Consider the following 12,835-nt stretch of genomic DNA (forward strand, 5'->3'; position numbering starts at 1 on the left):
AGGAAAACAAAACAAAACAAAACAAACAAACAAACAAAAATCAAATGGGAGTTTTCAAATTTTCTCATATTTATTGTTAGTTTAATAACTGCCCTTGTTTCTATCAAGCTCCAGTAGGATTTTAATTAATGGTATATCAATGAAGATGAAACTTTTTTTTGGCACAGAGCAGCCACTGAGCATATAATTCTAAATCTTCCCACATAGAAAGAAGATGATTTGCCCCTTCTATTGCAGAGTAAGGAAGACCAGGTTTCAGCTTTCAATGAAATGATCACCTCACAGTAGCACTGACAGCATGCATATGTTTTGAGTACATATGTTAAAAACAAAAAGACATACTTAAAGCACAATGTTCAAAAATTTAATCTCTTTATGAAAACACTTTTGTGATTTAAGTAAAGAGCATCCTTAAAAATGATCAGAAAGACTACCAATCATCTGCCAATGTTGATCAGAGGAAACACAGAAGTGTTATTGCAATTCATAGGCAGGCCTGCAGCCAAGACATGTGAGCTCAGGCTTGCTGGAGGCTGAAGCGCCGCACAGAGGGATCTGTTCCACCCCGAACAGGACTAGGATAACAATTCCATCATTGTACCTCACTCTCTTCTTTTCTTCTGAAGATGCTAGAAAGATGGGATCACAGGCAGCATCAGCTTCACCAACACTACTTCCTTCCGGGGAAAATGGAAGAGCAGATAGAGCTTCACTGGCTTAACCCTGCTGTACTAAGTTTGCTCTAGAGTTATACATTCACGTCTTTCCAGTCCACAGCTATGTCTGGTTTGTTCCATCAATGTAACACTGTATACTTGGGCTAGCATGTATGTATTCCTCGGGAAGTGGAAGTCACAGAGCTCAACCTTCAATAAGGCTGACACATACCCCTCTTCTGCCCTCACTAATCTTCCAGTCCCCAGCTAGTGGGACTTTTCTTGAACACACTACATGTTCCAGCTCAAGATGATACTGGGACTGTGGCCCTCTGTGCTTTTCCTCTGCCCCATGAGATATGACTTTCTTCCTCACCCCACTCCTTCTCCAAAAATCCATATATCTTCACCAGCTCCACACAGATACGTAGCAAACTTTCTGTGGTCTGCTCTGGCACCTTGCTAGGAAATGGGGTCAGCATAGAGGAGAGGGTGGAGAAAGGCCACAGACATCTCCAGTCTTCTTTCCTCGCTACTGGAGCAGACACTCTGTGCAGCTGAGGGTCCAGAATGGAGGAAGAACCAGAGGAATCTTAAGGTCACACTACTGTGCTAGCACCGGTGCTTTACAACATTCTTACTGTCTGACACAGCACATATTTAAAGCTGCACTAGCCACTCAGTATTAATACATGCCATTTCTTATTACAGATTTTTGCTGGCAGTGGAACAAGCAAGAACTCTTCAGTAAATATAAAGCTTTTGATTGCTAGTGATAGAAACATGAGCTTAGAAGTGGATGTAAGCAGACTAAGGATTTTAAAGAAAAAGGAACCTCAAATCAAAAGCAATACTTTTAGAACCTAAGACATACTAAGTGGTAAGCAGTTACCATTTTTTTTTTCAAAAACCACAGATGCCTTTGGTATAGCAATATGAAAGCAAATTATAGCAAAAACCAGTAAAACGGAATAGACACCAAAATCTCCAGGCACTAAGATAAAATACTTTGCTTTGAAAAATCCACCATTTTTCTAATCTAGATTAGAAAATTCTAAAAGCTTTTATCCTTTGCTGCTCATCCTCATTTTGTCTTCACAGAGCAGGGAAGTGAGCCTAACCCACCACCAGAAAATCACATTATCTTCCGAAGAGGAAAAAAATGAGGACCAGCCATGAACATGCTAAGGAAGCAATTAGTGTATGCACTCACTTGAATTGACAAGAGTGTTTCAGATTTAGTCCATTATTACCTTGTCAAACTGGGAAACTCCTAATCAAATGTACCTGAAGGGAAGCTAAACTCCACATAAAATCAGTTTATATTGAAGAGGTAATGAGGAACAGAAACTTTGGTAATAATCTAAATTATGTGACAAATGGAAGTTCATTCTAGAATGGCAGACCTGAAAAAAAATTACCTTAGAATGTATTTTTTTTCCAGTTAACAGGATGTGGTCTAATTCTTTTCCTTCACAGAAGATTGACCAAAAGAAACAGGAAATACATCTATGAAACTATGTGTGTGCAAACAGTGTATACTGTCCAACACTGGAATGAAAGCAAAGTGCTCTCCTCAGTACCCTGTTCATGGAGATAATCTGTGCTTAAGCAGTAACATAGCAACTCAGAAACCACTTGGCAAACTGCATGTGTGGCTACACCAGCTGCTGTAATGTGAAGCACCTATGTGGCACAGGTGCTGGTCTACGGTAGAAGCACCATTTGCATTTAAAGAGTGGCACGGCAAAAGTTGTGTCAGGCTTGTGTTAAAGCATTAGCCATCTTTTTGTTACAGTTAAGACACTTCTAGAAGTTAAAACAATTCTGTGGATAACAATAAAAACACATGTAAGGAAACTTTCCTAATGACATTTTAAAGCTCCTTATGAATTCCCTCTGCTGCGAGAAGAACATCAGGAATCAGTCCTGAGGTTGCATTACTTTATACCATGACATCCTACTAAAATACATAAAAGCATTGCATGAGTGTCCACATAGCACTGCTGTCATGGATATTTATCTAAATTTAGAAATCAGTCATAAGAAAGTGCTTTTGAAGTATCTTTCTTACTATTTAACTTGAGGATCTGATGCACTACAGCCAGAGTTGTTACCAATGACAATTTACCTTAGCAATTGTTATCCATGATGTTATCTGTTATAGATGTATGGTAGTGTATTTTTAATCATCTAATGACAGGTTTGTGTTCTCTTATTTTTCCCTCCTCCTCCATTCTCTCTAAGAGACAATACACAGAGCAAGCAGGAAAAATAAACTGAAAAGTTCAGAGTTAAACACCTCCAGCATATTTGACATTTCCCAATATTTATTTCAAAACTCCTAATAGCCAAAGTATTAACATGGTTTAGAATGATACAACTAGCTTTTAACTTATCTATTTATGTTTGTCTACTCTACTCAGTGTAAGCCAGCATCCACTACAACATAGAAGAGCTTAACATAGGTGGCATGAATATATGTCACACATAAATATATGAGAAAAAACAAACTGCAACAAACAGCAGTCCAAGGAATCCCCCTAGTATGAATGACTACATAGACTTATACTAAAAAGAAAAATTCACATGCCCTAATTTCTTCCTTAGAAATCTGTTCAGTTGCCATATTTCAAACCTTGTGTCCAAAAATGAAATGGTTGATGACTGATCTAATTGACATAGTAACATCAGGAAGCTTTCAGGGAGTGAAATAAAGTTAAAGCAAGTTGTTAAAGTACTCATCTGGCCTGCTGTTACAATTGTGTCTTTTTAAAGGGTTTTATTGATTTTTCTATAATATCATATGCTACATTTTGCAAATAAAATACTTGGGTAGAGTAACACAATTACAAGGAAATTAAAATACATGTACTTTGTATGATTTAGAAGAATATGTTTTTTCTTGTGTGTTACTGAGTTTATACAGTTTGCCATTTCAAGTCCAGTTGCAAGACAACTCTCTCTTACCATTCAGCTGTGTAGCCCTAAGCTTATGTGTCTACCTGATACCACTCCCAGGATAAAACCTCATCTCATCATCAGCAAGGATAGAAGGGATTAACTACCCTTGTTCGTGTCTATTACTACTGAGGATTACTACCTATATGTTAAAAAGTTAGACCACAAGTTTCACTTTCACTTGGTCAAAGTTAGGTAAGAAGAACAGCAATGGTATCCCAAACAATGCAGCTTCTGGCACCAACTGCATTCAGATGACATTGTTGTTCTGCATAAAAAGAGGTGAAACAGAGCTGTAAAACTAGAACACATTTATTGCAACCCCACCTTGCAAGCGGTAACAAGCAGTTCCTAATGACTCCAGGTTGAAGCTGAAGCCTTCCACCTGAAGGTTCACATTTAACCTCAGTAGCCCTCAGATTTATTATTTGCTGTATCAAGGATAGACATGTGCATGACTATTGCAGGACTGGGAACTACCTGATGCTAGTCAGTGGAAAGCTTCTGGGCAATTAGTACTGTGAGGGACAGAGAAATGTGCCTCTTCACAACTCTTTTTACTTGAGAAAGGTGGAAGACAGACCAAGGTTGCCACATAGGTTCATCCCAGCTCTGTGTAAGGATCTAAGCAGCCAAAGGTTGCAAACAAAGCACAGAGTAGGACAAGTTCCCATCACTGCTGCTGCGGTTATTTGGCTAAGAAGTATTGCTGGCCAGCCTGCATGAGTGGGCATGAAGCCGAGCAGTTCAAACTGAGAGCCTGGAATTGCAACATTCCTTATTTTCTCTTTTCCCTATCCTAGAAAAGAACAGATAGATTTTTGAAGGTGGACTTTCCTGTGTAAGATGTGGTTTGATGACAAAATAAATTCAATTTTAAGCATCCTCCTAACAGAACACAGTGCTAATGTGGTACAGGCTCAACCTGTTACCTAAAATTAGTCCACCTAAATTTTTCAAAGATTGCTCTGGCTAGCTTTTGCAGAGGATCAGGTATCACCTCTCACCCTGCAATTTGTGTACACTCAGGATCACCTCCCTGTTGCACACTAGGTAATTTTACAAGAACATTTTTTTGTGCCCACACATGATCCAGATGAAATGTTTGCTGCAGGGCAATTTGCTGATGCATATAGCCAGTATCAATGATTACAGACACAGGTCCAGTGTTTTAATGATAAATTTCATATTTTCTTCTCTGTGTAATATCAAGATTGTTTTGAAGGGGAATCTGAACTCAGCAGGGAATTTGAATCTAAAACACCCTAAGTGGCAGTTCAGAGTATTCTGCACTGAGACTCATGGTATCTTCTATTGAGGCTGGTTCATTTTCCATGAATAGGTATTAATCAAATCTCTGACTCTGAGATGTCCCAGTTACTATACGCAATATTAAGGATATTGCCCTAGAATGAAGCAGACACTTGGAATGCATAGACATATACACACAGACATTTGTTTGCATGATTTAGCATTGCATAAAGACAATTTAGTTAGCTTCAAATGACCTGGTGAACATCTATTGAAGCACTGAAGAGCAACAGCAAGGTGCTAGGCTGTCTCCCAGAACCATCATTACTCCACTAGCATGGTGTACTAGTAAAGGGAACAGTCTTACCTCACAGCAAAACCAATCAGACTAGCTGGAATGCTGTGCTTCCAACCCTGAAGCACAGAGCTGGCTGCCTCAGCCCAGTGCTTCCTAACTCCCTGTAGTTTTTAGTGCTTCCTTCAGCTTCTTATGTTGAAGCCTGCAATGAACTTAAATTTCATGCATGGTGGTGGAGTACATAACTATTTCATGAAAGACAGATGCCACCACTGAATACATTTCTCCAGTCCCAGTGGTTTGAAAGGCTAAATGTGAATTCATAAATAGTTTTTAAGATAGGCAACCCCCCATTCTGGAGACTTCGCTGTTCTCCTGTTGTTTTTCCACCATCATGTTCTAATTGTAAGCAAGTATAAAAGTAACACTTAGAAGTTAAGGAAAGGTATAAGAAGTTGCTTGAAAGATGGTCTTTATTTTGCAACCATATTTGCAGGTACTTATGCAATTAAGACCCAGTGATGATATCTAAGCTGTCTTTGTGGGCTTTGGAGGTTTGAATGATGTCAAACATTTTTCCAGCTTTCCTCGTACAAAAACAACATGCACTTTTCACATCAGCCTATGCTGCAGCAAGTGCAGCGATGGAAATTATAAAGTTTATCTCCAAATCCAATTCATGAATATGCATAAAAATATTCGTATTGTTGTGGAGGGGGAAGGAGATGAGTAAGATTCATTACAAAGTTGGCAAGATTGGGGTAGGAAATAGCTTCCATACATTGGAGACTAAACAGGCTACAATTCTTTAGTTTGGACAGGGAGCTGAGCAGGGCTATGAGAGAAGTCTACAGTATCGTGAATGGCATGGAGGAGGTTACTGTAGAATGACTACTCATAATTTATCACAAAATAAGAGCTGGAGAGCACCCAATCAAGTCATTAGACAGTAAGCCTATGACAAATAAAACGAAGTCATGTTTCACAGAGTGTATAATTAAAGTCAAATTAACCATCACAAAACTGTGGTGAGGACAAACCTATACAGACACTGAAAGAGAGACTAGAAAAATGGAAGATGGTAGTCTACAGGCCTGTAAACACAGTGGTCCAGTTGTACTTCAATTTCAGATAGCCTCAGAATTGCAATGCTACCATTTCCTTGGAGCATCGCACCACTTCAAGAGTTGCCACGCTGGGAATTAATAAGTGGTGATCTACAACTTCCTTTCTGGTTTCTCCTTTGAATCAGATGGCAAGCAGCCTCAGTCAGCAGCAGATTACTTCTTTCTCTATGCTGAACGCATCCCTCATTCCCCATTCCTGCTCACTCCTTTCTCACTCACTTGGGAAGGGGTGAAGCACTGCCTGGAGGCCACTCGCAGAATCGGTAGAGACATCTAATGCTGGGAGTCCTCCAGGGAGCAGGGTGACAATGCCTTGCATGAAGTGGACACAGAGAAAGTGTGCAGTGGGAGTAGAGGGGAAGGGCTCAGGTGCTCTGAAGGAGCAGGAACAGAACAAATGGAGTTCCAGGGAACAGGTTCCACCTCACAATATTTATTCTTAACTGCCTGTTCTGAAAAGGATCGTCTTCATGCTGAGATTTATAGACAATGAAAAACCTTATCCCAGGTGAATTATTATTATTATTTGCTCATGGTCTAAAACTCATTTGGTTCTTGGCCTTCACTCCTGGTGTTACTCTGGAACTGCAGTCTAACATTCAGCAATGTAACAAAAGTATGAAGCCACCATTGAGGCCAGTTATTTGTTGTGACCAAAGAGAACAGGTAACAGGATGAACATCAAACTTAAGTTTAAAAGAGTCCATCTGCTCCCCTTCTCCCCAGCAACGCCTCCAAAGCCTCCTTGCAAACTCCTACATGATAACTCCAAAAATGCTACATGAGATCTTTGCTCAAGCTCATAGAAATTGATTTATCAAAATCATCACATGGTGCTTTTACTACAAATGCATCCCATATAAGGAGAATTGCTGTAAGTAGGACACAGAGGAAGAAACCTCAGTTATGTTTTCAGCAGTAGTATCTGTGTCACAGAGTCAACACTTTAACTCCAGAAGGCTGTTTATGTTCAAAAGCCAAGACCATGTTCTTTCCTTTTCCATTAGAGACTTGCACAGAAATACCATGGAAAGGTGTTCACGTTTTGGATTACAATTGTCAGTGTAAAAGGTCTATGGTATTTAGGCCAAAGCATTTGAATAAGACATGAAAATCTAACCAAAAAAATCATTCCTTTTTATCATGTAATGTCGGTACTTCAAAGAACAAAAATACATGAATGAACACAGAAACTGAACTAGGTCAGCAACATCGCTTTTGCTCTCAAACACTTTTGAGTGTTGCCAGCTGGAAACTTGGGCTAAGTTATGCCACAGCAACTGCAGAATAATTTTGTAGCCTGTAATCACATCTTTATTGTTACGATGATTTTAGAGGTGTTCTAATACAGTGTGAGAGCTGTCATATAAAGTATTTTGTGGTACTTTTGACAGTTAATTAGTGTATTTCACACATGTATTCAGTTTTACACCGTGTTGCATAAGGTTAATTTCATAAGTGTAGGAGAAAATTGTCTTCTCTTCACTGACCTGTATACTGCATTGGAAAAACATTTGCAGGATTCTCTAGGTATACTATCAACAGTAATGGTACTTATAGATAATGTTTTTGCTTTCTTGTGTTTCTATATGCACGGATAAAATATAAAACAAGATAGATTGCTAATGTGCTAACTAGAGAAGCACAATAATCAATATTATTTTAATGTTGGATCCTAGAAGTGGGTTTTCAAAGGCACAAATGGCAGAGTTGCCTAAGTCCTGTGGAAATTCACTGCTGGCACATTTATGCCTTTGAAAATCTGCAGCTTTGGATTACAAAAGACCAGACTCAAACCTAAGGGCTTTGATCCTAATACCATTTTTACACAGTGAACAGAAAAATGCAGTTGTTCAAAGAAAATGTCTACTTATTATAGAGTACGTTCAGATCATAAAAATGCATTCAGTCAGTGAACAGAAAATACTTAATGACTCGCATTATTTCATGCATAGGAACAGACTTGCTAGAGAAAATGCAAGTGAAGGGAAGCAAAAGTGTATGAGGTATACAAGCTTTAAGGACTCTGACATCTTGTATCGCAAGGTTTGAATACCGCTGAAGTCTTTTATCAGCATAAGTTACCATCGTTCCACAGAGGTCAATGGAGTTGTATCTAATGGATTCCAGTGTGGTCCACTGCTATCACCTAGACAGAAAGAAAAATCTCATCCAAACCTTACTGATGAACAGACCTTATTAGGTTTAAGATTCAGATCTGTGAATAACAACACCAAGCTCCAAAATATAGCATTTTTTTGATTGCTTCCAAATCTGCTTGGAAGATTGCTTGATAAAACTGTGTGAAATAAACCATCAAACTACTAAGGTGGCTTTTGAAAAAAGGAATAGGTTGTTATCACAGTTATTGATGTATATCAGTGCAGCCCTCTCTCCTCAAAACGTTTACTTGTGTTTATAGGTCTCATGAATGCAAACAGGTTATAGCACACACAGCCAGACGAGAAGTATTTACAGCATAACACCCACCTAAAAACATCCATGCTGAAAACAAACAAACAAACAAATAAAAAAACCCACAACCAAACAACAGCATCTTAAGTTGCAATAGAATGTTATCTTTGCCTCAGCCCTAAAATGCAACCCCCCGTGGTACTGGAGCCGACAGCAGCTGTGGGATTAGCCTGCACCTCCTGTGTGTGATGCAGATGAAGAGTGAAGAGTGTGTTTGCACTGGGGAGGAAAAGCTGAAGCAGGCAGGGGGAAGCAGCACCCTTCCTTCACCATGGAAACACACACATACCCTATCATGCACTCAGCAGCAACGTCCTGACTTGTAGTTCACATAGCTACAGTCATCTCAGAAGAAACAGAGAAAAAGAAATAAGGCTTAGAAACTGACCTGTTTTTCATTTTCATCCTCCAGCCTCAGCCTGTCCTCAATGCAGTTCCTGGCCTGAAGGAATGCCTTCCTCTGAGCCCTTTCTGTCAAAATCCTCACAAAGACCCCATACAAATTTACACTGACAAAAAGGATTGCATTGGCCACAAGCTGTAAGAAAGAAAGAAAAGTAAATGAATATTTTAAAACACAGATTTTTATGTTACATTTCTGGTCAGCAAAATTTAAAACAAAAAAAAAGGAAAAAAAAGAAAATAATTTAAAAGTGCACCATCTTTAAAAATTCTGCCTTGCTAGCCATGTCACAGATATCCCTTCCCACAACCCAGCTGCAGCGAAACAATTATAGCAGCTACCACAAGTCCAGGCAAGCAAAACTGCAAAATACACAACTTTGCGTCTTCTGAAGTTAATTTCTCTTATGATGATCTGTAGCTTATCACTTTTATTTAGCATAGGTTCTTTCATCAGCCCATTGGCATATCTGTCAATCTAATAAAGAAAGCAGTATCTTCAGCATTTGTTCTATTGCAAGATGCCCAGAAGACTAAAATTATTTTACTATGCCTTTGCAAAGCAGGGAGACTACTGTCCCTTTCTTTATAGTTGAGATGCAAGGCATTGACAAAATCTGTGACTAAATCAAAATGTATGCTTGGGTACCCCAAGCTTCCATAATGTGCAATTTGCACTTGGAAAATCTGCTTTGCTTCCCATGTCTATACTGTTAGCAACCACACTGTATTTTTTGAGAAATCATCCAAAATATTGTTGATGCTATCCTGTAGCAGACCTCTCAGAAGGTGCTGAGTGCTTTCAATTGATGGCCCTTGGCACAAACCAAGCCTCATCACAATAATATAAACAGGAACAATTAATTACTTTGGAATGACTTCTATGAACAGTGCTTTGATGGAGACAGAAATGACCCAATTACCCTTCTGGGTTTTTACAGTATGTGATAAAGTTGTTAACTAACCTAAATAATTCAACAGTGGCTTGCATACAACCTCCCTAAGACAATACTGCCCAAGTTTCTCACCGCATCTCTAATGTCTGTAACCTGTCTTCAGATGGCAAATTCTGCAATGCAATGCAATGCAGTAGTTGATTAGAAAGGAGGCAATAAGACCTATTTACCCCATACATTTTAAGTCTCATTCTCCATATTTACTCTAGTTACTACCACAGCATCATGATAAGGGTTCATGGAACTCACAAATTCCAATATTTGAGAAATCAGCTGGCACATGAATTGGCCATGACTGGGTATAATAAGAGCAAAGAAAGGCATTACAGCAAGTAATATAATTCAAGTACAATTCCTGTTCACCTAAAATAGTTCATAAATACCATATACCTGACATTTATTTCTTAATTCAAGGTATACATTTCAAGCTAGCACATCTCTACTATTCTGTGATCTGCTACTGTAAATTGGAGACCACTGCCATTGTTAGCACTGCATAGTGAGTCCAGCTGTGCCAAAAACACAATAAAGTTTTAAGAAAAATAGAACCATTGACATCATTGTAGAGAATGTTCACTGACTAACAGGACTAGTGCTGAAGGCTTAAATCCAGCCAATATAGTAAGTAAAGATCCAAAATTACATCCAGAAACTCCTTGCTGATTTTGGAGAAACTTTGGGAAATGTTTCACCCTACAAAATCAAGAAGAAAGCTTCTGACGTGTATAACTAATAGCAGTATACATCTCCACTTCCTATGATCTCAGTATAGTGGGGAGAATTGAAAGATTCATTTTGGGTGGGTTCTCCTGACCTTCACGGATTCACAGCTCCTCTTTTACCTTCATACCTGGTTCATACTACTTAACAGGACATCAACAACAATTTCCCTGCAAACATTTTCACCAGCACAAAATCAAAAGATACCCTGTGATAATAAAGGGAGCTGTGCCCAGTGTTAGCATTTTCTTTCTCCTCAGATATTGAAAAAGAAAGAGTTATCTCACAGGAGCTAACACTAGTGAAGAATGGTGTTATGGCTTCCTGTTGAGAACTGTAAAATGTGGGTTCAGGTGTCATCAGTCAGATTAATTTCAACCTGAGGATCTCATATACCAGTTACTTACATGTCATTTCTCAGGTCTGTAGATGGTAAAACATTGAAGATGAGCAGTACATAAGCATGTTATTTCATGATATAGGCTGAGCATGAAGAGTGCAATTCCTATACTGCCTTATTTTGTGTTATCACAGAGAAATGTTTGAGGGATATAAATTTTCAGCGCAAGTTAAAGCCTACTAAAATAAAATTTCTGTATAAATTCCAGTAGAATCCTATGTTTAGAGATATGAATGTGGCCATACTCACCTTTATCCCTGCATTTTATCATGCTGCAATGTCAAGACAACAGTGTATTTTAAAGCTAATTCTTAGAAGTATAATGGAATAAAAATACAAAAGGATTTGTAAAGGCCATATTCAAAGGCAGTAGAAAGAACCCACAGAATAACCTGTTAAGACAGTTACACAGTGCAACTACTTGACTGTGTCCATATACAAACCAGCTCCTAATTATGCAGGGTGAAAAACTAATACTATCTTTATGTGTTGATATCACAGTGGCCCAAGACATAAATAATTACTTCCAGAGAGAATTAAAAAAAAAAAAAAAAGTCAACTCAGTTTCTGGACTTTAACTGGAAACAGTAAAAGACCGTATATTGTAACAATTTGCCAGCTGTTCTGGGACTATCATTATGATTTCACCCAAGTGATGGTGATCACCTGGACTGGGGGTAACCAGTAAGTGCGTTCCTGCAATCATCCAGCTGCTTTCAGACTCAGCAGGGTAAGTAATTTTCTGACATGCTTTGAACAGTTTAAGATAAAACAGAGGCTTAGCTGTCAGCTCTGGCCTGCAGGGAATCAGGAAAAGTGATAAAGCAAGTAAAATATTCATAGATTTCAAAATGTGAGAAAAGAAAGTAGGGCACATTGTCTCCTGAGGTATGAGTTCCTTCCCTCCACAACCCATTTTCTGCTTAATTACTGTTTTTTTCCCAATTGCAAACTACATACATCTCTCTCTTTAGGTTTCTCAAATGCATGCCATTTCTTGGTCCTTTTCATTTTAGTATGTAAATATGTAACACTATATATATACACACAGGCATACATATATAACTTAACATACATTATGTGCCATAACTCCGTAAGAGGTTGAGAGACTTGCTGTTAAAACTAAGAATCATTGAAGATGTACTGAGGCCTTCAGAACTGCTGAAATATCAAGGAATTAAATTTTAAATCCTTCCTACAATATTCACTATACTACTGCTTAGTAGCAGAGAGTGCTCTTCAGGTTTCATCATTGCCTTCTATTTACAGTACTACCAAAGAAACAATTTACTTAATGCAACACAAAGTGTCTCAAAGACATTTTTATGATGCAACCTCTTTCAAACACTGTTACTCTCACATTCCATAATGAGATTATAGGTCAGACAGAGTAAAACAAAAAGGAATCTGGGTCATTAAAGACTTTTTAAAAATTTATTTATAGTTGTCGCTGAATCTTATTGTGCATTCAGCATATGTGCTGCACTTCCGTACCGACATCCTGAGATTTAGGTTTCTCTAGTCTTTGGTTGGGTAGACTTTCTGCCACTGGATGAACTCTGGCATAGTTCCTTGTGCTGGCTCTAGAG

The 12,835-nt window shown here is 38.5% G+C and overlaps 1 protein-coding gene across 1 annotated transcript in view; it reads right to left on the reverse strand.

The window, feature by feature from the left end:
- The window catches only part of ADCY1 (adenylate cyclase 1), a gene marked incomplete at both ends in the record, with an annotated part of 140,283 nt that overhangs the window by 90,114 nt on the left and 37,334 nt on the right, over window positions 1-12,835 (reverse strand). The window contains one exon of the mRNA XM_080339294.1: window positions 9,157-9,306. Coding sequence (XP_080195420.1) covers window positions 9,157-9,306 — 150 coding nt within the window. The remainder of the gene's footprint in view (window positions 1-9,156; window positions 9,307-12,835) is intronic.

The sequence above is a fragment of the Nesoenas mayeri genome (genome assembly GCF_963082525.1).
Source record: "Nesoenas mayeri genome assembly, chromosome: 2".
Classification (NCBI taxonomy): domain Eukaryota; kingdom Metazoa; phylum Chordata; class Aves; order Columbiformes; family Columbidae; genus Nesoenas; species Nesoenas mayeri.